Below are 27,164 nucleotides of genomic sequence, written 5' to 3' on the forward strand. Positions count from 1 at the left end.
AGCGCCCCCTCCTGTCGATCACTTTTCCGCTCCATCTCCTGGCTCCTGGTCCCTCCCTGCGCGCTGTCCAGCGCTTCTGCTTCGCGGGGAGCCGGGACACCCCTTCTCCTGGGCCCGGGGGCATCTCTTCTTCCTTCTCTGTCCCTCGCCTTCTCTGCGGGGACCTTGAGACGCCTCCTGCCTCCCCATTGTCCTGGCCTTGCCGACGTATGTTGAGTACTGCGGACCAGGAAGACACTCTGAGTCCCTCCTTGTCGCCCCCTTCCCAGGCGAGGGCCCCTCCCCTCTAGGGCACCCTTGTCCTCATGGCTGGGGCGCCCTGAGCTCAAGGATGAGCCGCTCTTCCCCACCCCGGCACACCTGCGGGCGCCTGGGGCGGGAAGGGTGCACGGGTGAATCTACAACCCGGGGCAGCACCCTGCACTGATGCACCGAGGAGGGGACTGGGAGGACTGAGCTCCATCTGGACCTAGCCGACCCAACCAGGGACAAGGCTGCCTGCTGCCCACCCACGTCAGCGCAGGGCACCCCACTGGGACAGGTGGACCAGATCCTGCAGGCCTGAGCTCCAGGCTCCTCCCTGGGAAGAGCCAGCCTCCTCACCCCTTCCCTGGGCCACCTTGTTCTATTCCCTGCCCGTTGCCTGTCTGTCTCAGCCACTGCAAGGTGATGGCCTGCGACAGCCCTCCGGCTCTGTGCCCCGCCCTTGGGGGCCTGCACCTGGTGGGTGCACAGTGCATTTTATTCAACAGTGGGAGAAGGCGCTGCTGAGGAATGCGCCTTCCAAAGGGCCTACACCCACACCAAGGGATGATTTTGACCTCTTCTGAGAAGAGAGGAGGCCTTACCCGGTCCTATTTCAGGATGTGGCGCCAGGAACTGGAAGCCAGGAGGAGTCTGGCCTGGGGGAGGGGACGAGGGTAGTCCTCAGAGGGGAGCTCACATGGACCACCTATAGTCCCCACCGCTCAGGCACGGTTTCCAGGGGACGGGAAATACTCCATATTTTAGAAAAAGCCTGGTATTAATTGTTCCCCGTGACTTGGCCTCTTTTCCTGTAGGATGTGGGGATGGTGGTAGAGTTTTTTGGGGGTGGGGGAGGATGTTTAAAGAAAAAATACCCCGCCCACCATAGAATGTGTTCCCCCCACGGGTCAGTGTGTCCCAAAGACTTACTCTATGAGGATGTCTTTCAGAAGCAAATTAGGATTGCAAAAGAGAAGTTCTGTCCTCATCTTTTTAACAATTTTTTAAAAAGATTTATCCATGGAATGAAAAAAGAGAAATCCCTACAGAAATTGCAGATCTCCAAGAAGACATTTGTGGAATACCGGCTTATGTAAGATGTACTCAACTAAATATATGAACTTATTTCCTCTGCAAACGTTCAGCAGTTTTGTTATGAGTAAGGAGATTTGCTTCCAGATGCGTGGAGGGCGTTATTGGGAAGCCGGAAAAGAGTTAAGGATTTCTCGGGTGGCTTCTTATTTCTGGGCCCATAAGGAAGGTCTGTTAGGAAGCCTCACGTTGGAACGTTTTCATGACCTGTTTGTATGTGCTGGGCATGTGCTTCAGGGTTAAGTGTTGTAAGTTTGTTCTGTTTCATTTACTCAAGGAGACTGCATCCGCGATCATAGGACACCAAGCGTAGGGTATTCTCTGCTGAAACCTAAGATCCACTGGCAGAGAGGGCCTCCTGTCCCCAGGAGTCGCAGCTCTGTGAACGGTCCCTTGGTGTTTCTGAAAAAGCACGTCCACATCCAGCCCTTCATTCACTTCTCGCAGGCCCCACTGATTAGCCCAGAGAGGTGGGTGGCTCGCCCAGGGACACACAGCCTGGGCTTGGGGCTGAAGTCAGACCCTCTTGCCCACTGGGCAGGATGACATCTTCACAGCCGCACGTTTCATCCATTAAGGTCCTTCCTATTCTAGATGGCGTGAAATATGAGCTGCAGGATGAGCTTGAAGGTTATTGAAGAGGATGTGGCCCTGTGTCTCTCTCAGACCAGTGGGCATCCCGTGGGGGTGGGATTTCCTCCGGGGGTCTGGCTGGCAGGGAATCCCAGGGGAACGCCTGTATCTGGCCACTCTTGAATCAGGGGGCTTGTCCACAGAACCTCCCCCGCTTTAGGAGGTGGAATGCCCTGGGGGCAGCCCAACGAAGTGGGAAGAAAGGAGCTTGGCTTGGGGACCTCATGGTGGCCAGCCTGTCCCAGAGCATCTTGGAGTGTCAGTTTCCTTGCCTGAGAGCTGGCAATAAGGCACAGGTGCCTGCTCCAGGATGAGCTGGATTTGTGGTGAGTGTGGCCTGCTTGCCTTCCAGGCCACCTGAGTGGCGAGGGTCCCTGCCCAGGCCATCAGCACCACGTCACAGGGAGGTACCCCCGGACCAATGTGAAGACAGAGGCTCCAGGCTGTGGGGGCCACGGCAGAGCATGGTCAGAGCCCAGGACATCCCGGCAGTGGGTCTGCTCAGCAAACCTGGCCATTGCACGACCCCCTGGAGCAAAGGTCACATGGGGCTTTGGAGGTGGCACATCTAGGGCCATTTGGCATGCAGCCTTCCTCTGTTAAGTGGGCATAATAGCAGCTGTTGTCCCTGAGCCCTCTTCTGGGATCCCATTCATAAGGGACGTGGGAACAGGCAAGGCCACGGCCAGGAGGAAGGCGGCCGATGGTGCTCACCCCCAGCCCGGAGGCCAGGCTGCTTGGGGCCCCGTGTCTGGGTTGCTGGCCCGGATTCTGTCCACAGGGGCCAGAGGGCTTGCTGCTCTCAGGTCAAGTGCCACTTGGGCCAACCTGCACCCTGGGAAGGTGATGCTCACGCTCTGTCACCTTTGGTAATGCGGGTGACATGTGGGGATGGAAGGACCCGATCTGGGGAATGTGATCTTGTGTTCATGTGACATCATTTCCACCTCACAGTGGGGGGCCCCAGCCCGCAGGAGGCCAGCGTTGAGGACAGGAGCTGTTGCCATGTGAAAAACAGTTATTTTCCCAAACAGTGAACAATCCTAGTGATGTCATAGGCCCTGCCAGAGGGCCCAAATCAAATCGGTTCTGGTGCTGGTGCTGCGTCCTGTAACACGATCCCAAGGTTGTGACTCAGCTGGACCTGGGGCAGGAGGGCACAAAGGGCTGGGGCCTTCAGGTGGGCTCCCTGCGTGCTTCTGGGGTCACATTTCAAAAACGGCCTCCACGCAGGGGAAGGCTGAGCTTAGCAAAGAAACGCATGGATCAGGGACCACCAGAAATGGTCTTCTGATGGCGCCGAGGCCCCTGCTGCCTGTAGCAGCAGCCCACAGGTTCAGAAGCAGAGGCAGCATCTGGAGGCAAGTTGATCCACCCCTGGATAGGGTACTGAGTGAGCATCCACAGAAGGGGACCCAGGCAGGGCTCGAGGTGGCCTCCCCCACACGCCTTCACGCCTGGCTGAAATCTAATCTTCATTCTTGGGCCCTCATGTCACGGCCTCCGCGCTGGCTTCCCAGCAGCCTGATGCAGTCAAGCTGTTCCCACTCTTCTCTCTTCCTCCAAAGGAAGGACCTTTGTGATGAAGTCATGGGAATAAAAGCTCCCTTTGCCCCAGAACACAATGGGAGCCTGAAGTCGACTTGCTGTGTGGCCTCCCGATGCACAAGGAAGGCGACCTTCGCTGTTTACCGGAGCCTCCCCAGCACATGACATCACCTAGTTCTCAGATCACGTGATTGTCCCCATAACACAGATGAGGAAACTGAGGCTCAGATTTTGGGACTGGCTCAAGGTCCTTGAGCCACCAAATGAAAGCTTCTCTGGGGTCCAGCCCCCACAGCTTGAGGAAATCATGTCGGCTCCAGGGATATTCACGGCAAACAGGGAATTGCTTCCTCCGTGAAGGTTCTCGTCTCAGTCCACTTCGTTCTTCAGTTAATCAGCTGCATGCCTGGCTGGCCTCCTGTGTGCCTGGTGCTGGGGCCTCAGGAGAATCACAGACACACGGCAACGGCAGCCACACTTCAGGCTGAGTGACAGCACTGTGCTGGGGGTGCTGGGGAGCAAAGGTGAATGAGACGGCCCTGCAGGAGTCGACATCCTTCCATTGCATGTGGCTGTGACCACCTCCTTCTTAAGTCACGGACAGGCTCCAGGTCAATACGCAGACTTTCCACTGGGCCAACTGGTCAACCAACCAACTGGAGCAGTGGTCTAAAGTGACAACGGTGAACTGTCATTTGAACAGTCCATTTAATGACACACATTTACATGAGAGTGTCAACTGCTCTATTCCAGACATCACTGTCCCTGCCCGGTACAAGGAAGATACCCAATAATAAAAGGGTCTTGTCTGGGAGGTACTGGAAAACCCAAGTCTGATGGAAGTGGCTAGAAACATCCCTGGACCCTGGCTCACCTGGGAACGAAAAGGAGCTGAGCCCCAGCTGGTTGTGCTGGGCCTGGCTCCTGAGGACACTGTGTGGTCCCTGAGGGCTGAGGTCTGCTGGGGCAGGCGCAGTGTCTCAGTTTACCCAACATTGTGGGAAAGACAACACACACCCACCTGGCAGATGTGAATACTCTGGGGCTGGGGAGGTGGTTGGCCCCCCCCTGGGCCTGAGAGTGTGGTGGGCTTTTGCACATGTTCCAAGGTCTCCACTGCCCTTTCTAGAAGCCAGACTAGCCCCAAAGCTTCTAATGAGTCCTTGTTTTCCTGCGGACTTTGATGAGGCAAGACGCTGCCTTCGGCTGCTCCATCTGTTCCTTGTGTGAATTAGTCCATTAATGTCTGTCTTACATGAGAATCTCTTGAACGTTTGATGTGCGTGCCAGACATCTTCCATTTGCCCATCCTGGTCCCTGTCTACCTTCTCCACCTGCTACCTGTCCCTGCGGGCTGGCCGCCATGAACTGTGTCAATGGCCTGTCTTCCTTCTGATTCTGGTTGGGTTTGGCCAGTGGGAGGCACTAGTGAGAGACTACGGGGCAGGAAAGAGAGGGAGGTGGGGGTATCTATTCCGCCACTTCTCCCCACTGGGCTGCAGGTGGCGGTGTCAGGGGCTGCATTCCATCAGCAAAGACCCCGGCTCCTTGGCAGCCCTCTCCCTCCGGCTCTCCTCCTGGAGTCTGCGTCTGCTCCTTCCTTTGCCCCTGGAGGCAGAGGGATGGTGAAGGTTGCCAGCTGTTGCCAGCCCTGGGGGCCCCTTAAGTCCTTGCTGAGTTCCTGTCAGCCGGCCCACACCTTGGAAAGCACCCTTCATTTAATTGTCCCCTATAACCCAATTTGTGGGGCCATCTGTTTCCTCCTGGGGTCCTAAAGGATGCAATTGCCCTAATCCAGCGCCCTGAATAGGCGCAGTCCAGCTGATCAGACTAGGGGCAATTTGGTACCCCAAAGGGGAGGCCCAGGCCCTGGAGTGGGATGTGCTCCCCCACCCCAGGAACTGCCTCCCATTGCCATGATGGCGCACAGGAGCAGAAAGCAAGCCTTGTTCCAGGACACCACCTTGTCAACTGCCCAACTGTGAAAAAAATAAGTCCATTTTGACATATTGAGTCTTTATTTTGAAACAGCACTTAGCTGAGTAACTTCAAGAATTGTCTAGAAAACATTTCAGAAGATTTTCTTACGGAAAGATTCAAGGATCCCAGAAACCTTCATCCTCATTTTTACCCACTCCACCAGCTGGCTAGGTGTCCTCAGGTCCGGGACTCCTGCTGCCTTGGGAGCAGACACTCAGGAGGCCCTGCTCTCTCTGGGCCCTGCGGGGCCAACTCCATTCCCCACCAAGAGATCCGGGCGTGAGGAGTCAGGTCTGGGAGCCCGGTGGATCTACATCTTTGGAAGCTGGAGGGACCTGGGGATTCCTTCCTCAGAACCAGGGATGTCAGAGGCCTCTCTGGTCCCTGATGGATTCACGGAGGGCCTGTGGGCTGACCCTGGAGAGGAACCCCAGGTCCAGAGGGAGACTGGAGCTACCCAAGACCTCTGCTGGTCAGTGCCAGGGCTGGGCCTGGAACTCTCGACTTGCAGCCCTGTGTCCCCCGATGGAGCCTGTGACAAAGGGGGAGGCCACCGAGCGCCCAGTGGGAGTCCTTTGTTGTCCCCTTGGTCACAAATTGCGCCTTGTTCAGGAGGAGGGAGAAGGGGCAGGGAGGCTGAGCTAGCTCTGTGAGGGGTCTCCGGCTGCCCCGGGGGCTCTGGGAGAGCCCTGAGCCACCCTGAGTCACCACGTGCTGCAGGAGGAGCCCATTGGATGCCAGCCTCGCTCAGGAAGTCATCTGGGAGTCAGCCACCAACGCACCCAAGAGGCATTCCTGGAAATCCCTGCAGGACCCCCAGCCCCACTGGGGACCTCCACTCTGAGGAAGAGCCTTGGTTTTGAAGGGAACCGCCCCTATAAACAGGGGGAATCCTGGCCAGGGAGCACCCCTTCCTGCTCACCTCCCTGGGAAGACTTTGCTGGCCCTCCCCCCCAAGTCGCACACCCCTGGCAGGCAGAAAAGCCCTCTCTCCTGGCCCCCACACCCCACATCCTTCCTTCCAGTGCCTCCCTCGGTGCTGTCCTCCTGGGAGATGTGGCACAGAAAGGGCTGGGCCTCCTGGGTCCCCAGGAGCAAGCTTTGGAAACAAGGTGCCAGCATGCAAGGCTGGGAGCAGGGAGAGATGACAGCCCACCGGAGCCGGTCCCATGTGCCTGAGGCCCAGAGAGGGGCAGCTGCTGACTATGGTCACACAGCTGTGGGCCAGGCAGAAGCAGGCCCATGAAGGCCTGGTGCTGACCCCACCCCAGGGCCCTTTGCTCTGTGCCCACCCTCTCCAACAGCTTCAGCTTCCCGGGCCAATCCGTGTCACCCTTCATTTGTGCAACTCCTGCAAAAACCACCAGTGGGACACAGCCCGGAAGGGCCAACATTCAGAGTCCGAGAGTTTTCACAATGCTTCCTCGGAGCCCTCAGTTCCTTCTTCTGAGGTCTCCCCTCTATACAGGCATCCTGAGGCCCAGCCCTTGCCATGGGTCAGCTAGGAGTTTGGGGTGGTGGCTGCAGAGAGCAAGGCTGTGTCCTCTGACGTCCCTGGTGGCCCGAGCCCAGCCCAAGCCCTGGAGGGGACGGTGGCACTTAGTGAACAAACAAACAAAAATAAGAGGGGGGCCATCCCACAGGGGTGGGGGCTCTGCTGGCCCCCCCAGGTATGACGAGGAGCTGCTCAGTGCTCCTGGGCGGGGCTGAAGGGCTGCGTCCATTTGGAGATGTCCAGGAAGATGCTGGAGGCCCCGTGGTAGAGCCAGAGGCGGGGCAGGGCGCCGTGGCGGACCCAGGCGTCGCGCCCGCGGTCGTAAGCCTCCATCTCCACGTGGTAGTCGCCGTCCATGCCCTGCCAGCGGCCGCCGGTCACGTAGAGCGCGTCGCCCAGCGGCACCAGCGCACCGTTCTCATGCAGGCTGTGCAGGGACTGCACCTGTGGATGGTCAGCGGTCAGTGCCCAGTGGGCTGCTGGAGGGGGTGGCCAGGGGTGCCCTTGGGTGGCGGGGCGGGGGACAGGCAGAGAGGACAGCCAGTACTCACCCGCCATCCTGTCCAGGGCACCAGCACACCTGCTACCTGGGGACCTGTAACTCCCCCCACCTCCCCCTCCAGGACCCCACAGACTCTCCCTTTAGTGGGGAGACCCCACTGCTCCCCTCCAACCCACATCTCCCAGGGTGAAGTTGGGGACTCAGCGGGGGTGGGGGATGTGGAGGCTGGAGCTGCCTCCCAGGATGAGGACTGGGCTGGGCCTCTGACTCAGCTGCTCTCTTGGATGGGACAGATGTGGCCACAGCCTTGACAGATGCACATGTGACCCCTCGCCCCGTGGGACCCCTCGCTCTGCCCCTGCACCCCCTGCCTCGGCCCGTGGCCTCAGGAGTGCCCTGGAGAGGGACTGTGGGGTGAGGGCCAGCAGCTTTCCAGAGGCCAGAGAGAGATGTGGGCACTTCTGGAAGCACCCAGGCCTGGAGAGGACAAAGGGGAGCCCCACACGGCTGGGACCCCAGCCCAGAACAGTGGCGTAGGCTGGGAGAGGCCAGGCTGAGGCCCAGCTGACAGGGCCCAGGAAGAAAGCGCCAGCCTGCCAGGGCCCGCCCTGCACCTGTTCCGACTCTGTGACGGGGGCCTCCGGTCAGCTGAGCACTGACGCCAGGGGACAGCTGCAGTCAGCCGGACCGCAGAGGCCCTCATGTTGCCTGGCTGCCCAGCATGGCCTTCCTGGGGTGGCTCTGGAAGCAGTGCCACCTCCTGGGGCCTCCGGGGACTGAGACCCTCAAGGCCTAGGATGTCCAGCTAGTATAGAGGCCACCATGGGCTCCAGGCACTGTCCCTCCTCTTTCTCTGGAAGGAAGGTGGGGAAAGGACCTGTGGCCCCGAGGACAGGTCTTGAGATGCCCACCTCTTGTCCTGTCCCCCGGGTCTGATGGTGGGGGAGGAGGGGAGAAGCGGCTGCACTGGGGGAAATGGGACGCCAAGGAGCTGGCTGCTCCCACCTCACCCACAGCTCAGGAGTCCCCTCCCTGGCTTGATCACCCCCAGGGACAGGAGACTCACTCCCTCTCAGGCCTGGCCAGTACCAGGAAGGAAGTGCTCTTGCTTAGTCTAGCTGTCCCTGAAGCAGCCCCCGTGAGCCCAATTTTGCTCCCTGAGAAGGAGGACAGGTGGCCTTATGCTGGGGACAGAGCACCAAGGTGACCAGCAGCCCGTGGTCGTTGGTTCTCATCTCTCCCTTCGCTGCCCGCCCCATGTAGTGACAGCCCCACATCCCCTGTCCGCAGCCTGCTCTCTGCAGAGTCAGGAGTCCTGGGGGGCGGGTGGCACTGGGAGGGAGGCTGAGGCCCACCTTCTGCCACAGGTTGGCCCCTGGGTCATACACATAGACCTTCTTGGTGTTGTCTCCGACCAAGTAGAGCGCCCCCTGCAGGGCAGCACAGCGCGGCGAGGACAGGTACTTGGGGAGGAAGGGGGAGGCGATGACGCTCCATGTATCTGCGGGGACATAGCACAGGCCCACTGTCACCGGGGGGACCAGGTGGGGCCCCAGGGGAAGGCCCCTCTCTGAGGCTCAGGAGTGAGGGCCTGGTGGGATTGGGGGGGTTGTGGGGGCACCACAGGCTGCCCACTGCCCGAGCCTCACCAGCCTCACTGCCCCTGGGCTGGGTGGGCAGGCTGGTGCGGGCAGGGCGCCCTTGGAACCTCGTCCCCAGGTCCTCAGCAGGACTTTAGGGCACTCAGAGCCCTTGGCCTGGCTGCCACCCAACCCGCCCCACCCTGACTCGTCGCCCCTGGGTTCTTGACCCTGGGTCCAGTCCATCTCCTGTGGAATCCTCACACCCACCCTGCAAAATGGGTCCTATTGTCATCTCCACCGTGTGGAGGATGGGATGGAGGGTCAGAGATGGGGTGGGAGGGCCACTGAGCCCAAGAGAGCCCAGCTGGGGCCAAACCCTGCTACAGCACCCAGAGTCCCAGTTAGCACCCACCTGGCCTTGGGGGGTCTGGGCCACGGCTCCTGGCTCATGAGGCCAGTTCCAGGTGGATGCCCCAGCCAGAGAACTTTTAGGACCCGGGCCTGGGCTTCGCCATCCCCTGGCCATGGGCACCCTGCCACCATCCCCCAGCCCCGGCACCTCTAGGCTGGGATGGGGCTGTGGCCCTGTGCTGGCGACCCCCTTGCTTCCCTGCTTCCTCGGCCCTCTTCCCCCACTGTCCCATCCACGTCTGACCTTTGTAAGAGGCCCGGGGCCGCCTGCCCCTGCCCCCGCCCCCGGCCCCAGCCCCCACCTGTGACGGGACTGTAGCACTGGAGGGCGAGCGCGTTGTACTTGCAGGCGCTGGAGCCCACCAGGTAGAGCCGGCCCTGGCAGCCGGCCGCTGAGAAATTGCTGACATACTTGAGGGCTGGGCTCACGGGCGTCCAGGTGTCCGTGTAGGGGTCGTAGCTCTCCACCTCCACCACGTCCAGAGTGGTACCTGCGGAGGTGGGAGGGTCAGGGATGCAGGGGGGTGGGGATAAGGATGGTTCCCAGACACGCAGGGTCAGAGGATCTGTAGAGGCCGCAGGGGCCACTCTGGGTGTCCCAGGAGGGAAGGGAGGTGAAAGAGGGCCCAGCCGTGTGAGATGGGTGAGTTACCACCATTTCACAGAGAGGGAAACTGAGACTCCGAGAGCGAGGGCCACACTGCCAAGGAGTGGGCACTCAGGAGTACCTGACTCCAGAATGCTCGAGGAGACCTCACAGTGAAGCCCTGCCACTCTCAACCCTCAGAGCCCAGGCCGGGTTGGAAAGGTGCCGTGGGGGCCCCCGGAGGCCGCCACTTCCGGGCCTCCCACATGGTGGGTGTCCTTCCCTGGGGTGGGGGAGCTCAGTCCTGGGTAGCTGTAAGAGGTAAGACCCTGGAGCTGTAGGCAACCCCCACCCCAGCCCCCGAGAGCCGGGATGTGATGTTGATGCGGACCTGCCCATGGGACGGTGGGCACTCCTGCTCTCCCTGGGGGCCCCCCTCAGCCTCTGAGAGCCTGGGGCCCCAAGTTGTCCTGGGCTCAGGAGCTGTGCCTGCTCTTGGCGGGGGTGGGGGGGATGACATGCAGCCATTGAGAGAAAAGGGGCTGCTCAGGGCAGGTGGGGACATTTAGAAGTGGCCTCAGGGCCAGTCCGTCACCTACACAGGTTGTGGGAATCTTGCTCAGCCACACGCATTTCGTTTTTCAATATTCATCTAACCGTGAGCATCCCTGGGGTCACTTCTCGCCGTAGCCCTGGGTGTGAGGGGGATAGGGTGGACCCCTGTGCTCAGGCTGGGTGCATGGTAGGGACAAAGGTGACAGCAGAGGGACCCACTGTGGGTCCCCTTATCCCAGAGACTTCACTGAGGAGGTGACCTGGAGCTGAGGGCCAAGCCCAAGGGTCTGGGACGGGAGTGGTTCTCTCCACGGTCAGCTCGAGGCCCCAGCTCCTCATGGGTCCCCCTTTGGCGACTGACTCATGGCCCTGTTTTCTGGGTCCCCGGAGCACATCAGAGTCACCCTGGAGCTGGCTGCTGAGGCTGGTGGCTGAGCCTCAGCCCAGGACGCCCAGATGGTAGGTGGCACAGCCTGACTGGGAGTCCTTGGGGGGGCTCATTTACCCCAGACAGCGAGCTCCTGTGGGCAGGAGTGGGGAGCTGCACCTCTGTCATCCCTGAGGCAAGCATGGGGGGTTCTCTGGTCCCTGGTGGGGGCGTTGGGGCAGGAGGCTTGTTTGTGGGATGCAGGGGCTCCCAGGCTGCAGAGAGGAGGGGAGGGGGCTCGGACGAGCAGGAGGCGCCCAGGGGGATGGGGGGGCGCCTTACCACCAATGGCATAGATCTCCCCGTTGAGTGCCGCGCTGGCGTGGTTCGTACGGGCCTTCAGCATGGGGGCCACGGGCTTCCAGGCTGCCTCCGTCAGCAGGAAGCACCAGGCCTGCGTGGTTGACCAGGTGTCCGTCTTGGTGCCCCGAGAGCCACCTGCCAGAGGAGTGCTGTCACTCGGGCGCCCACCAGCCTGGGATCTCCTGACCAGTGGGGGCCGGACACCGTGAGGCCTGCCCCCTCTCCCCCTGCCAGGCCTCCACGCTGCCAGACGCTGGCTGGGGTGGGACCGTGGTGGTACATACAACTTAGACATGTCCCTCTGTGCCCCATAAACAAAGGGGACAAGATCAGTGGTTTCAAACCTCCATCCATGGAAGCTTTTTCCCCAACCAAATCTTACAAGGACCCCCAACTTTTAAGATATGAAAGAGCAGAGTGACACCATCCCCCCCCGCCGATTGCACAGTTCGTTCTGGGGAGGCCCGGGCTGCAAAAGCAGAGCAAGGCCATGCTGGGGGTCCCTGTCAGACAGATCAGGGAATGGCTCCCTGCACCCATGTGTGGACCCGGGGAGTTTAAATTTCCTCATTTTTCACATCATGGAAAGTTCTGGAAGAGCCTTGACTCAACTGTCAGGGGTCCGGTTGGGTGAAGGGGGAGAGCTGGTTCTCGCTGGAGTTATGTTCAGAGTTCAGATCGGCTGCCCTGACAAAGCCGCTGGGAGCTTGGCTCCGAGGCGGCTCTGCAGGGCCCCCACCTGCCCACCTGTGACATAGACGGCGTTGTTCAGCGCTGCCAAGGAGAAGCCCCACTTGTGGTAGTCAGGGAAGTCTGGGAGCGCCATCCACCTCTCTGGCGGGAAGAGAGAGAGGCAGGGGGTTAGAGGGGCTGAGCTCGCTGCTGGGGCCTCCCCTCGCCCCTCAGCGCCCCTCCACCCAGTGGCTGCACAGATGTCCCTTCACCGGTGGAAGGCCAAGGGGGAGCACTCAGCCGGGTGCAGTGGTTGGGGGAGACACCCAGGGGAGGTGGGGGTCCGAGGCAGCCCTGGATGCTGTGTGTGCCACTGCCAGGCCTGGTCCCTGGTGGCCCCTACCTCCCCATGCTGCCCTTTGGAGCCCAGAACCCAGACTGGACACAGGACCACACCCAGGGTGAGCAGAGAGGCGGCCGAAGTCCAGAGGCCAGGTCTCACCCTGACCCTGCAGTTGACCGCACTGACCCCAGTCAGATGGGGTGATGGGTTAAGGGGCCTGATCTCTGGTCACTAGTGAGTCATAATACAAACATCATTCATTCATTCCTCATTCATTCATTCCTTCATCCCCGGCACCTTCTGTGCTCACGTGCAGCCAGGGGCGTGTAGGGGATCAGATTCAGGCCTGGCAGGAGGCAGAGTGGGTCCGAATCCCAGCTCTTGCAGGCCAGCCGTGTGGCCTTGGGCAAACCCCAGCCTCGGTTTCCTCGTCTGTAGGACGGGGTAATTCCCAGCTCTCGGGGAGGGACTGCGTGAGATGACACCTGTCTGTCACACGGCAACTGCTCAGCTGATGGTGGCTGTTAGGACCACTGTGGCTATTGTGAGGGACAGAGCAATGTGCACATGTTGGATCTGCCTTCACGGAGCTACGTGAGGTAAACTGAGGCACGAGATGAAAAAATGCTTTGAAAAAATCAAAACGAGACAAACGTGGGAATGTAAGTCCTATAAATGGACATGTTTTGGGTGTTTGTGGAAGGCTGTGAGAGACCCAGGCCTCGGGGATGTCCCCCCGGGAGACTCTGTTTACTGTTTGTGACAGTTTTCGGGACACAAGGAGCTCCTGGCCTTGTTGGGCACCTGCCCGCTGGGCAGGGACTGCATGTCCCCCTGACTCATGTCTGTGTCACCCCAGGGTGGGGATTGCCCAGCGGTCACCAGGCCTTTGCCTGCCAGCGTTCCCCGCCCCCCCCCCCCCAACTCCCCGCGGGGTCCGAGGGACAGCTGCTCCCAGGCGGAACCAGCAGAGCTCATCCCCTGACGTCAGCCCCAAATCCCGTCTCGTCAGCCCTGACCTGGGACAGCTGGCCTCTGACTTCCTGGAGCCACCAGCCGCTGACGCCATGGGGACGGTGGCGACCTGCCTGGGGGCCCCAGGATACCAGCCAGCCCTCATCCGTGCTTTCTGAAGAGCTGCCCGGGGCCAGCACGGCCCCTCCACGGCCCCTGCTGCCCGTCCTCTCTTCCTCCTTTCCCAAGAGGGAATGCCATCCCCCACCCCGAATGAGAGGCCACATCCAAATGGAAGGCCTGGCCCCCTGAGCCTGTTGGCATTGCATTACGACTGTGTGAGGAGCCCGTTTCACAGATGAAGGAACTGAGGCTCAGGGAGGTGAGGTGACCACTCAAGGGTGGGAATTAGAACCCCATTCGGGCCAATCCAGACCCCGAGCTCTCACCCCTCCAGGCTGCCTACATGCCCAGCTGCCTGTTCGCCTCTTGGGCCCACGGTTCCAGTGGGTGCACAGGGGAGAGGGCACCAAGAAGAAGCAGCTGGCCAGGCTGCTCACCTCACTCAGGCCAGTGGCCCCCCGCCTGCCCACCCCAGTGCAGTCTGGGAAGCAGAGTCCTTTATCTGGGACCCCAGGACCTAAAAGACCACAGTCAGGGCTGTGGCTGGAAAGAGGTGGGCCACAGTGCCCCCCCCCCAGCATCCCCTCCCTCTGCCATGGCCCCCAGGCTCCTCTGCAGCCCCCCGGGGAGGCCCAGGCACACCCAGGACTGTGGACTCAGGGGGCCACTGCTCTCTGTGCACCTCACTCGCTCTGCCCGCTAGATGGACACAAGCCTTTGACGTCGGGTGCAGGGCCTGAGCCCTGGGCGCTGGGAGGGGCTACTCACTGGCCTTGGTGTTGTAGAAGGCAAAGTTCCCTGGGTGGGGAGCCGGCTCCTCGGCGCCCTCCTCGTCCTCCTCCAGCGCCCGCCCGCCCACCACCACCAGCACCTCCTCCAGCGTCTGTGTCTGCGGGAGGGCCAGCAGCGCCTGCGGGCCAAGAGGGCTAGAATCAGAGGGGCAGGGCTGCTGTCTCCCGGAGAGAGAGGCCCGGGCACTGGCAGGCCTCAGGGGCATTTTCTGGGGCAGGTGGTGGCCTGGATGCATGGGGGTGGCTGTGGGTCCACAAGTGTGCCCCTGTGTCCATGCACATGTGTGGGGTGGGGCAAGCTTTGGTGTGTGGATGCCTGTGTGTTTGTGCATGTGTGTGCATGTGCCTGTGCACACATGCGCGTGGGCACACGCACACGCACACACATACACGTGGGGCTGGGTGTGGCGGCAGGTGCTCAGAACTGGGAGCAGGTCCATGTGAGTCCAGAACATGAGAGCTGCTCCCCCACCAGCAGTCACTTCATGGCTTTTGGAGGCGTTCCTGCCCCCGTCTTCGGAATCTACCCCCAGTCCCTGTCCCCACTTCCCCATTTAAGCGTCCTGCCCCACCTCGTGGAGCCCAGCTCCCCCAGACCAGCACGTAGCAGGTCACACCAGGATGGCCCTGGCCCAGCAGCAGATGCTGGAATGGTTCCTCCCTGGTTGGTAAGGAGCCACCCCACAGAGCTCCCCGGAGCCGCATCCTACCGCCTCTCTGACCCCTCCTATGGAACCCTGGACCGCCCGCCTCCAGCAATTACAAGGTCAACACCTAGCAAGGCGGGGCCTCCAGCCGGCTCCAGCATGAGGCTGGCCCCTTGTGCCCGGTGGAGCCCGGCGGAGCCCCATGGTGCCTGGCAGTGCCTGGCAGTGCAGGGGTTAGGATCCTGCCACCACACACCCCACTCCTGGCCTGAGCCACATCTTTGTCCCCAGACCCGGATCCCGAGGAGTCTTCAGAGCAAGGTCCTGAGCAGGCTGCCCAGCAGCAGACAGACTCATCAACATCTTGTTTCAGGGACACCCTGGGCTGTCACTTCATCAGGACCTGCCCCGCCTGCCAGGCCCACAGCCAGCACAGATAGGAAATTGCACCCCATAAACTCTCGAGCAGCTTCCTGAGGGTCAGGTGATGGCCGGCTGCCATGCTGTCCGTGCTCCTCGCCCTTGCACAACCGTGCCATCTTCCTGGATTGCTTGCCCTCCTGCCCAGCTCCTATTCCCCTCCTCTAAGGCCCAGCTGAGGTGCCGCCGCCTCCAGAGAGCTCCCCCTGACCACCACTCCACCGAGGATGCCCCCAGCACAGCGCTGCCCTTTCTCACACTGCTTTAGGTCTGTTTCCAGGTTTGTCCCCACCAGGCTGTGGGCTCCTTTCAGGACAAGGCTTGGCACACACAGGGGTACAGTCTGTACTTGGGGGTGAATGGCGATGCCCTCACAGGTAACCGGCCCGAGGCAGGTAGACTTGTAAGCGTGGGGCCACAGTGGGGATGCCCACTCTGTACCCTCCATCCCCATGCAGGTGGGGTCTCCCTGCTCCCCACCTCACTCACCCCGTTGTGGCCCTGGGACAGGGCCGCCTGACATGCCTCTGACTCCCGGATCAGCGGCTCTGTGGCCAGCAGCTGCTGCACGCAGGGCCTGGGCACGGCGTCCAGGTGCACCAGGCTGAGCAGCTCTGGCAGGTGGGTGGCCCGGGCTTGCGGGTCATGGCGCACCCAGCGCAGCAGGGCCTCCAGCCGGCTTTGCTCTGGCTGCACCTGCAACAGGTCGCTTGCCAGACAGGTGGCCAGCCGGTCTTGGGACAGCTGCAGGAACTCGTCCTCCCGGGCTACAGCCTCAAAGTTCTCTCGCAGGAAGGCCCAGGCCTTGGCAGCCACGCCCAGCAACCCCTGCTGCTCCCCAAACTCACAGATGCCCAGGCAGTTGGTGGCGTCCAGCTGCTGCTGCAGGTAGCGGCCGCAGACCTTCTGCACAGCGGGGAAGTGGAGGCGCGCGGCCGTGCGGGTCAGGGCCTCCACGTTGCCCTGCGTGACGGTCAGCCGGCCCGTGTACACAAAGTCCACCAGCTGCCCCACCATGGCGGGCTCCACGTCCCGCAGCTCCACGCGTGCCGAGAAGCTCTCAGCAAAGTCGCCAGCAAACATGGCGTGGAAGTAGGGGCTGCTCAGTGCCAGGAGGCCGCGGTGGCAGGGCAGCTCCTGGTCCCCCACCAGCAGCGTGACGTCGGCCAGCTTGGGCTGCGAGCGCAGCCGCTGCAGGCCGTCCAGCATGTCCTGGGCATGCGAGGGCAGGTGGAAGTCCAGGTCATCCACGTTCCGCACCATGGATACCAGTGCAGCCGCAGGGGCGCCCTGTAGCCCACTCACTCGCAAGGAAGAAGGGCCCTGGTGCCCACCTGGGATCCTAGGGAGAGAGGAGAGCAGAGTCAGCCGGGGTCAGGGGGATGGTCTCATCCCCCCAGTCACCCACCCATCCAACCATCTGTCCGTAGTCCTTTCCACCCCTCGACAAGCATTGGCTAAGCATCAACCTTGGGCAAAGCACATCTCCCCTGATGCAGCCCCACAGCCCGTGAGGACGGCACAGCGCTCCCTCCAAGTCACAGTGAGGAGGTCGAGGTTCAGAGGGTGGGAGACCTACACACAGCCAGGCCATTGGGGCAGGACGGGGCCAGCAAGAGAACCCCCGCCCTGGGCTCCGAGCCTGGCTCCCCCACTTCCTAGCTGTGTCATCTTGGACAAGTGACTTGAGCCTTTTGTGCCTCAGTTTCCCTACCTGTAAAAGGGACCCTCATGGCACCCACTTCACACCAACTCTGGGCTACGCAGCACAGACCTCCTGACACACGGGGCTCCCTGTGGCCCCCAATCTCCAAGTGGCTTCCTCTGCTCCCAGAGCCGACACTGGTGGGGAGGGCTTTGTGGGCATTTGAAAGGCTTGCTGCCCACCCATCCTCACTGTCTGCATCACATGGAGCCTCGGCCTGCCGAGACCTTGCTGGGGCAAACTTGGGTGAGCCACGCCCCTCTCTGGTCCCAGTTTCCTCATCTGCAGATTGAGAGGCTGGCGGCGAAGGGACTGCATGAGCACGCCAACACAGTGCTCTCCACGTCCTGAGTGTGGCACACGAATTGGTCACTTAGCCCTCACGACAACCCTGTGAGGTGGGTGCCATGAGGGTCCCTCTTACAGGTGAGGAAACTGAGGCACAAAAGGCTCAAGTCACTTGTCCAAGATGACACAGCCAGGAAGTGGGGGAGCCAGGCTCGGGGGCCTTGCCCTGAACCCCCAGGTTTCACGTCGCTGGGTGTAGGTTGGTAAAGAAACAACCCAACGGGGCTTTCCGGAGGATGATTTCGCATCCCAGTTTTTGCATTGTCTGATTCAGCAGATCCTCTTCTGGGCTAATTTAATTATGTGCATGTTTATTTACGCATTTCTGATGTTTTACTCCAAGAAAGAAACGTTCTGCCAGAGGCCTTCGCGCCCGTGACCCACAGCTTCCGAAAGCTGCACAGTCAGGGAATGGCCCGTCCACCAGGGGGCGCCCTCCGGAGCCATCAGAGGGTAGGACAAGGGCCAGCGCGCCCATGGGGACAAGAAGCTGGGTGAAATAAGTGCCATCAAAGTGACAAAGCCCCATAAGGAGAACCGGGGAACTCCCGAGGCCAAGGGGCAGGAGGGTCTTGCTGGGTTACTGTGAGAGCACCGCTGGCGGGAGCTTGAGGCCCCCTTCCCCGTGGGTGCCCGTCTCCATCCTGTAGAGCAGTGAGGTACCCAGGGAGCCTCCGTTGGGGCCCAAGGACCTGCCTGGGCTCATGCCCGGACAGGACAGGACAGGGGCCCTGGCTGGCATCCGTCCTGCCTGACCCGCTCCCCAGGGAGGCCCTCTGGCCGGGCAAAGGCGGCTCTGCCCTCCCCGGGGAGGACCAGAGATTAGCCAGTCGGCCGCCGCCCCCAGGCCTTGCATTCCCATCATTGTTGTGTTCCCTTTGGCCAGCTGCTGCGGCGACAGGGGCCAGCGGGCTGGAGCGCCCAGCCACCTTCCTGAGGGGCCTTAGCCGTGTCTGCGGACACCTGCCTCCCTGTAGTCCCAGCACGAGGCGGGGCTTCTGCAGGGTCTTGGAGCCTCAAGCCAGCGTCTGCCCAGGTGGGGATTGAGGAGGGCTGAGGGGCAGGACAGCAAGGGAAGGGCCTGAGCAAGCTCCGGCCGGGGACTGGATGCTGTGGCCCGGCTGCAGTCAGGGGGTGTGGTCCAGCCTCCCCCCCCTGCCTCTCCAGCTAGGACACAAAGGAAGGCGGGCCCACGAGCCCCCCCACCACCTCGAGGAGCCCGGCTCAACCAGGGTTGGGGGTCTTTCTCCAAACCACCCAACGCTATCATCTCCGTGCAGCTGGGCTGTCCCACTGCAGCCCACCCTGCCCTGCTGGTCCCTTCCCTGGTCCCCAGCTCCCCCTCCTGTCTGCTCCCCTCCAGAACCCCCAGACCCTACCTCTCTGTCGGCCCCTGGACCCCGGTGCTGAGCACGCAGGCCGGAGAACAGGACTGGCCAGCCGGCAAGGGGCATACAGGCCTGCTGGGCTGGGCTGGGCTGGGCTGGGCGACCACGTGGGGACGAAAGGGTATTTTTAGCCTCTGCCTGCATCAGGAGGGAGGGATGGGCCGGTGGGGGAAGGAGAGAGGCGATGACTCCTCCGGGCTGTCCGCTCAGAGAGCCCACACTTCCCATGTCACTCTGTGTCAGGAAGGCTGAGTCCTCCTGGGACTGGGGACGGGGATGGGCAGCAGGAAGCATTCCAGGGCGAGGGCGTCAGGCTGACTGGGGTGGGGGCTGACTGTGGCTCCCCACTTCTGCAAGAGGGGGACAGTGCTGCCTGTGCGGGGGACTCAGGAGGGGACCTGTGAGGGCCCCACAGGTACTAGCTTCCCTGCGGTTGTGGACAGATACCCATGTGGCCTCTCATTCGTCTGTCAAGTGGGGAAAAGTGGCTATTATGAAGAAAGGCAGATTGGTCAGCAAAGGCTTTCAAAACTTGGGGTCTGTGGTGGCAGGGAAGTCTCTCGTGGTCAAGGGAGTGCCCAGAGAGGTGAGGAGGCACCCTGAGTGCCCACCAGTCTGGTGACAGGGCCACAGGATCCTGAGGACCCATCCCCGTCATATCGTGGCCTTGGTCTCGGGGCTGCCCTGTGTGCCTTCACCAGTCATGGGAGCCAAGGACGGTGGAGAAACGGGGTCATCTAAAAATACAGCAGTGGCGGCTGGCGGCCTCCCCTGCGTGCTGGGGTCACGCGGTCACAGGGGAATCCCTCACGCCTGGGTCTGCTGGGCTCTGGACCCACAGGCCCTGACTGAGATGGGGAGTTGAGGCCCGGGGGGCCGACAGGGCATCTCTGGACATGTCTTATGCCGTGGGTCAGAGCAGGGCTGCCCAGCCCAGGGCCTGTGGGTACAGAGGAGAGAGGCCTGCAGCCGGGAGTGGCCAGGTGGGGCCTCCACCTGTCGGCTCCTCCCCACTCTACCCATGTGGGCCTTACTGACACAACCGTTTTCTGGGTGTGCTGGGACGTGGGAGAGTCAGGGAGGGCCAGGTCCCATAGAGGCCCCGATGCCCACGAGAGACTGGCTTGATGCTCTCACGGTGCAGAGCGGCCCAGGAGGCCCCTGGGTGACAGCCCTCACTCCTGGCAAAGTAAGGTACTTTCTCAAGCATATCGGGATATCCTGACAGCTTGGGCACCTGCCTCGCCAGCACAGCCGCTGGCCCTGCTGCCTGCTGAGGAGATGGTTTGAGCTGGGAACCAGACTCTGCTCTCATGAGGGGTGCAGTCTTGTCGAGGACACCGTCGTTACTCAAGTAACTGCCATGATTGACCAGCTGATCACGAGGTCACAGGGTGCTTCCCTACTCTGCTCACCCACAGGCTCCCTGATTCCAGGCTTCCCTCCCCAGCCCAGGCCAGCTTAGTCTGGCCCAGTCATATTCCAGCCCAGCCCAGCCCAGTCACATCCCAGTTCAGCCCAGCCCAGTCCAGGCCGGTCCAGCCCAGTCATAACCCAGTTCAGCCCAGTCTAGCCCAGTCCAGTCCAGCCCAGTCATATCTTAGTCCAACCCAGCCCAGCCCAGTCACATCCCAGTTCAGCCCAGTCTAGTCCTGTCCAGGCCAGTCCAGTCAGATGCCAGCTCAGTCCAGTCATGTCCCAGCTCAGCCCAGCCCAGCCCACCCCAAGGCCCTGCCCCTGCCCCAGACAGTCCCAAGACTTTTCCCCTAGCCTTGGGCATCAGCCTTATGTTGGGGGGCCCTCATGGATGTCCCCAGCTCTCTCTGTGGCCAGGACCACCCTGGGGGAGGACGCTGGAGGGGGCACAGAGGCGTTGGTCTTGCCTCCCGTCCTCCACTCCGTTTGCAGGCGGGACAGGGAGGGTTAATGCACTCTGACTCAGGCTGAGGAAATGAGGACAGGGGATTCTGATGACAGGCCGCCGTCACAGGGACCTAGGCACAACACTGCGTGCCCAGAACAGAGGCCTTTCGGGGACGATGATGGGAGACCCAGCACCTCACATGACACGTCAGTTTGGGAAACTCAATACCAGGGGCTCAAAACAGAGCCTCGTCATCAGATTGCTAATGAGCGGTGCAGTTTTTAAAAATACGCCGGCTGTTTCTTTCTATGATGATAAAAATAGCACACGCTCATTGTGGAAAATTTGGAAAACACAGAAAAATAGAAAGCAGGAAATTCCACAGGTAAAAGACAATCCCCATTAACACAGCGGTATCTCCCCTGCCAGGCTATTACTACTCTAGGCATGAGAATGACGGCAGGTGTGTGTTCGTGTCCCGTTTTACCAGTATTATACCGCGAGCATTTCTGACATGATCAGTCTTCGAAAATATGATTTAAAATGTCAGCATAAGAGGGATCTATCACACTTCAAGAAGTTGGAAGTGACACCCAGTCGCTTCTATTAATGGACGTTTGAGTCGGCGGCCCTTTTGGACTATGATAACTAATATGGTGCCACCTCTGGGATTATTTCCCTGGAATAGATTTGGAGCGTGAACTCACCAAGGTGAAGAGTGTGAGCATTTTTACAGCTCAGTGCACGTACCAGAGGGCCGTCCAGCTTGGGCGAGTGATGCACTCCCTCCGCTTGGCCTGGGGCTTTCACACGGTGGGGCTGACCCGGCACAACTCTTAGGGGTTTATGGGTTGACTTGCTCACAGTATCTCTTATTCCGTCTGGGATTTATTTTGGGCCTTGGGGTGCCATAAGGTCAGACTTTTTTTTTTTTTTTTTTCCCAAATAGTTTACCCACACTCTGAGCAGTATTGTTGACAATTCCTTCTTCCCCCAGGGATTGGCTGGCAGCCGGACCTTGGGGCAGTGTTTTCGGTGTCTCAGCTTTCTCTCTTCTTGTCTGTTGATCTGAGGGACCACATTCTGGGGTCAGCACCCCCCTGTTTGGTAGACTATTGCTCTACAGTTATGCTGTCCTCATATCATCTTCGTTCCTTTTCTTTTTCCTTTTTGCTGAGGAAGATTAGCCCTGAGCTAACATCCGTGCCCACCTTCCTCTACTTTATACATGGGATGCCTACCACAGCATGGTTTGCCAAGCGGTGCCATGTCCACACCCGGGATCCGAACCGGCGAACCCCCGGCCGCCGAAGCGGAACGTGTGAATTTAACCGCTGCGCCACTGGGCCAGCCCCTCTTCATTCCTTTTCTATTGAAATTTTCTTGTCTGTCATATTAGTTGTCTGTTGCTGCATAACAAATCACCTCAAAATCTAGTGTTTTAAAACAACAAACATTTATTAGTTTCACACAGTTTCACGGCTCTGGGAGCACTTTAGTGGGTGGTTCTGCCTCAGCCCCTGTCCTTAGCTGGCACCAAGGGGTCAGCTGGGCTGCAGTCATCTGAAGGCTGGACTGGGGCCGGGGGACTCTCCATAGGCTGCTCCCAACACGGCGGCTGGCTTCCCCCAGAGACAGGTGAGAATCAACGCTGGGAGCCTTTTATAAGCCACTCCAAGGGCTACCCAGTGCCCAGTTCTGTGGTACAATGTGGGAGGGGCTACACAGGAGGCGGGGCGGGGGGCGTGTCCCTGGGGGCCTTCTTGGCTTGTTTGTTTTTTTCTTTCAAATAAATTTTAGAGCCATTAGAAAAAAAGGTGCTCAACTTTGCATTAAACCTGTGCATGGATATGTGAAGCGCTTACATGGTTACCATCTTTGTTCTAGTCATGAGGGAGAAGGTGCTGGTCCTGCACCCACTTTGATCCGGCTTCGTTCTTCTCCCTCTCTGTCCTGCACACATGTGTATGCCAGGGAGAGAGATGGGTTCCCTTTCTCCAGTCTTTTTCCAGTTCATCTGGGAGCTGCCGGGGTCAGCACCTCGCTTTGTGTCTGGTCACCTCACCAAAGCCTGCAGCCTATGTAGGGACTCTGGGGTCCTTGGTGAGTGTTTGCCAACTGGACAACAGGGTTATAGGCACCGAACAGGCTTATGGCTGAGACTGCGGCCATGCTAGGGCCAGCCCCTGTCTCCTGCAGGGCCACCTACTCCCCACAGGTGAGCTGCTAGTGGGTTGGGGGTTCCAGGCTGCTCAGCATCAGAATCACCTGGAACGTCTTGGAAAAAAAACAGCTTTCCCAGCAGAGCCCATGCCGGGGGACTCAGAATCCCTGGGGCCACTCCCAGGACACAGTGCTTTTATAGACCCCCAGGAAGCAGGGTGTCTGCAGAAGGCATTTGGGGAGTCAGCCCTGAGTGCCCAGCAGAGGTGCCCTCTCCCTGCTTCCACACTTCAAACTTCGGTCTGAGCCTCTCTCACCCCTCTCCTGGCAGCCCACCCAAGCCCAGGTCCTCTTGGGACCCAAGATGCTTGTGGGTGCTCCCTGCTGGCCTTGGTCTGGTCCCTCGGCTGGGAAACTGAGGCCGGGAGGCTGTGGAGGGACTTGCCCAAGGCCACAGCAAGTGCGCAGGGACGCCCTGAGTCAGGCATGCTGGTCCCCTGTCCAGGGCTCCCCTGAGCACCCCCCAGCCATCAGGCGACCTCTGAGGCTGGGCTCTGTGTCCATGCCCCCCACCCCCTCCCTTGCCAGGCCCGTGGAAAAACAGTGTCCCACAGGCGGCATCCGAGGAGGGAAACATTGGAGTGCCCAGTACCTTCTGACACCCTACCCCAGGGCTCCCGCAGCCCCACCCTCAGACCTGTACCCCCGCCAGCCCAGGCAGTGGTGGTGCCCTGTGGACCAGCTCTCATCCGGCTCCCTTGGTCGCATTTTGGGGCCAAGAGCCAGGACCTCACTGATGCAACAGCGCTGAGATGCTCACGGCTGCCCAGAGTTGGTGTCCTGCTCACTACAACCTGCTCCTTGAAATACCGATGCATGCGGGCGAGTGTCACTGTTGTCCACAGAGACTCCCCTGTCCGGGACCGCAGTCCACCCTCAACGTGACCCTGGGAGTGGCAGGTCAGCATGCACCCCATTTTACAGATGAGGAAGAGAGGGCTCTTTGGGGATAAGCATGTGGCCTCTGCAGTTTTGATGGACCTCAGACGAGGACACATGGCTCGGTGCCCACCCAGTGCCAGGACCCTCTCTGGGCACAGGTGGGTCTTTCAGGGGAAAACAAGCACAGCATGCAGGCTGGCCAGGAATGGGAGTCTTTATTCAGCAAATTCAAGACCAGGGTTGGCTCTACAGGAGGCTCTGGAGCTGGGGCCAGCGCCCCCTCCCTTCCCGACACTGGCAGCCTCAACCGCCTGTGGGGTTCGTATCTTCCTGAGTGTCCCTCCCTGTGGGACCCTGAGTCAGCTGGCTGGGAGGACACTCTGTTCCATCCAATACCTCGCCTGCCGCCCTTCAAGCTCTGCCAGCGGGTGGGGACACTGCAGAGACCCCTGTCCCAAAGGAGCCTGGTGGCAGGGAGGCGGTGGCCGGTGGAAGATTCCTGAAACCTCCTCCCCACACACTACCTGTTGGGGCCATCACACAGCTGCAGGACAGCCCTTCTCCAAAGCCCCGTGGGCTGGGGCCAGCCCTCCTTGGGTCCCAGTGGTGGGGGCCCATTTCCTGGACGCCATGGGGTCTGTCATCCCACGGCCAGCCATTTGGGGGTCTGTCGCCAGCGCCCTGTTCCACGATACTCTGAAGCACTGGAGGCCCTCAGAGGCAGCACCCCTCTCCTTTCCTTGGCCCCTCGTGGAGAAGGTGTGGGTGACATTGGGTGACCCCAGGAGGTGGCTGCCCCTCATCGGGGCTCAGCTCGTGTGCCCCCGCCGCCATGCATTCTCCTCTGGGTCCGGGTTCACCCTTGAGGGTGGGATGCCAGCCCCCTCTGCTGAGAGCCCCCTTCAGCCACCGCCTCTCTCACGGACGCCCCTTCAGACCCTGCTCTCCTGAGGCTGCAGGTGGGGCCCCGCGCTGCCTCGGGCCGTGTGGCCTGGCGGGGTGCGGTGGTCAGCCAAAGGACAGGAGCCCCACAGGGAGCCTTCCTTTTTGGAGCACCCTGGGGTGGGGCACTAGAGTGGCAGGGCAGTGGAACACGTGTCTGTCAGCAGGTGGCTGTGTATGACCAGCACGCACGTCAGCGTGGGCCATCTCCCTGACCTGGAAAATTCCAGAGACCAGTCCGGTCTGACAGGAGGCATCTTGCCCATCGAATCTCGTTCTCTCCAACCCCCAGTGCCTCCCCCACTTCACAGATGGAGAAAGACGCCTGGGGAAGTGAAGTGGCATGGCCCAAGGTCACCAGAAGGAACTGAGGCAGGACCAGTGGAGGGCAGACACAGGCTCTGGACACAGCCGGGACCACCAGCACCAGAGGAACAGAGGGACGGGACACCCAGGCAACCTGGGACACTGCAAAGAGGCTCTGGGGAAACAGGCCAGCACCCCAGGTGCCTGGGGGACGACCAGGCAGAGGGGCCCGGGGCCGGGACGCCAAGGCATCTAACTTCAGGGCCGACCAGGAGCCCGAGAGGGCTTCTTGGGTCCAGTGGTGAGAAGGATTCTGAAGCTGAGTCCCACCGGTGAGGAGGTACCTGTTAAGGGGCAGAACCGGAAGGAAGCAACCAGCATGTTCAGTATCTGCCGGCCTGGCCTCGGGGTTGCCCGGCCACCAGGTGGGCGAAAAAGGAAAAGAGAAGAGAAAACCAAAACCACCCCCAAAACCCCATTCCAGAGGAAGGCAGGCCGCCAGCCCGTCTCACTCTCCAAAGCTGAACATCTCGGCTTCTTTTTCCTTCCAGAAGGCGAAGCTCCGGTCGATGTAGCCGCAGATGTCCTCGTTGCTGAAGCTGCCCCGCTGGGAGCCGGACCCCAGGCGCTGTGCCGCGGGCTTGAGGCCACTGCCGGGGACAGCAGCGTGGGGCAGGGGCCCGAGCGGGGTCAGGCCTGACTTGCGGCCAGGCTCTATGTCCCAGGCGGGACCGCGGCTGGAGCCAAAGAAGCGGGCTTTGATGTCCTCGAAGCCGTCGGTCCAGGCCCGGCGGCCGGCGGCCACCTCGTCGGTGACGGCCTTGTGGAAGGCACGCACGGCCTCCCAGCCGTGGGCGCCCAGGTGCTCGAAGACCTCGAAGCAGAGCAGGTGGCGCATCTTGCGCTCCGCGGCTGGCAGGTCGCACTCCAGGAGCTGGAAGTAGCCCAGCATGAAGAGGTCCAGCGTGAGGCTGCCGTAGGGCACGGGCGCCCCGTCCACGTGGGGCAGGAACTGCTCGGGGGACAGGGGGCCGCGGGGCTGCCGGCTCAGCCGCCGCAGCTGCCGGGCCGGCACGTGTGCCAGGATGGCCTTCCAGTTGCCCAGCAGGTGGGCAATGATGCTCCGTTGCTGCCACAGGTGGCTGAGCCGGGGCCCCTCGCTGGGCGGCAGAGAGGGCAGCCGGGGGCCCCTGGCCGCCTCCTGCCCCCTCGGCCCGGTGCGGTGGGCCTCCAGGGTCCTGCAGGCAGCCGTCTTGAGGGCCGGTGTGTAGGCCGACTTCTTCCAGTGGCTCAGGAACAGCATGACGATGCGCTCCTTGCGCAGGTTGGCCAGATCGGGGCTGGGCACGGCGCCCGCCTCCAACAGCGCCTCCTCGCAGCTGATGCCCGAGTCGCTGGCCTCCTCTGCGTCGCCCGGCCTGGCCTCGCCTCGGGGCTGCAGAGGGGCGGGCCAGCAGCCCCTCAGGCACTGCCCGGGCCGGGCCCCTGGTTCACTGGTGCCCGGGTTTGGGGTGCAGGGTGGGTTGGGGGCTGACTCGAAGTTGCCACGCAGCGTCCTCACGGACACCCCACACTCCTGGATCTCGCGCTGGGCCGCGCTGCGTGGGGGGCTGGCCGGGGTCTCCCTGGGGGCCTCCTGCTGGGGCTGGGCGGCTGGCTTCTCCTCGCCCTGCACCAGCCCGTTCATGCCCTTCAGCAGCAGGGACATGCTGCGCACCAGCCTGGCGATGTGGCTGCACCAGAAGGGCAGAGGCTGCCCGTCGGGCGCGGCCTCCAAGGCCCCCGAGGAACCCTTGGGCTCGGCCACCAGGGCAGGGCCCTCCTCGCCCTCCAGCCCGGGCGCCCGGGGCAGGAAGTGGCTGTTGACCGTGATGCTGACCAGGGGCGTGGGCAGCAGGGCCTGGAGCTCGGCCGCCAGCCGGCCCAGCTCGCTCTCGTATTCCTGGCAGCGGCGCCGCAGCTGCAGGTCAGCGATCTGCTTCTCCAGGTACACCAGGTCGTCCTCGGTCAGCAGCTCCCCGAAGGGGCCCAGGATGGCCTGGTGGGTCTGCGAGTACCGCCAGGCCGCCTGCTCCGCAGGGCCCACGCTCCCACTGTCGTCCTGGGCACAGGGAAGGCAGGTCAGCCAGGCCATGGCCCACGCTCATCGTGGTGGGGAGAGGGCGTGTTCCCGCTGGACACAGGCTCCTCGTGGG

At 61.5% G+C, this 27,164-nt stretch overlaps 2 protein-coding genes across 2 annotated transcripts in view; both read right to left on the minus strand.

The window, feature by feature from the left end:
- Positions 1-5,518: 5,518 nt before the first annotated feature.
- On the minus strand, positions 5,519-18,866 carry KLHL30 (kelch like family member 30). The gene is made up of 8 exons (XM_014842831.3): positions 18,744-18,866; positions 15,801-16,653; positions 14,222-14,363; positions 12,109-12,195; positions 11,341-11,496; positions 9,793-9,981; positions 8,852-8,997; positions 5,519-7,438 (listed from the first exon to the last, which is right to left on the minus strand). The coding sequence occupies exons 2-8, from the start codon at positions 16,572-16,574 to the stop codon at positions 7,187-7,189; spliced, it is 1,746 nt and encodes a 581-aa protein (XP_014698317.1). The 5' UTR covers positions 16,575-16,653; positions 18,744-18,866; the 3' UTR covers positions 5,519-7,186.
- Positions 18,867-22,065: 3,199 nt separating this feature from the next.
- The window catches only part of ESPNL (espin like), a 31,696-nt gene continuing 26,597 nt past the window's right edge, over positions 22,066-27,164 (minus strand). Inside the window, exon 9 of the mRNA XM_070489269.1 lies at positions 22,066-27,070. Within this exon, the coding sequence (XP_070345370.1) occupies positions 25,478-27,070 (1,593 nt within the window). The 3' untranslated portion in view covers positions 22,066-25,477. The remainder of the gene's footprint in view (positions 27,071-27,164) is intronic.

The sequence above is a fragment of the Equus asinus genome, chromosome 19 (genome assembly GCF_041296235.1).
Source record: "Equus asinus isolate D_3611 breed Donkey chromosome 19, EquAss-T2T_v2, whole genome shotgun sequence".
NCBI classification, from domain to species: domain Eukaryota; kingdom Metazoa; phylum Chordata; class Mammalia; order Perissodactyla; family Equidae; genus Equus; species Equus asinus.

Coding starts and splice junctions, on each gene's coding strand:
- KLHL30 (XM_014842831.3), bottom strand. CDS start 16,574: ATGGTGCGGAACGTGGATGACCTGGACTTCCACCTGCCCTCGCATGCC. Junction 11,497..12,108: donor CAACGCCGTCTATGTCACAG/GTGGGCAGGTGG, acceptor CTCCTCTGGCAG/GTGGCTCTCGGGGCACCAAG. Junction 7,439..8,851: donor GGGCCAACCTGTGGCAGAAG/GTGGGCCTCAGC, acceptor GACCATCCACAG/GTGCAGTCCCTGCACAGCCT.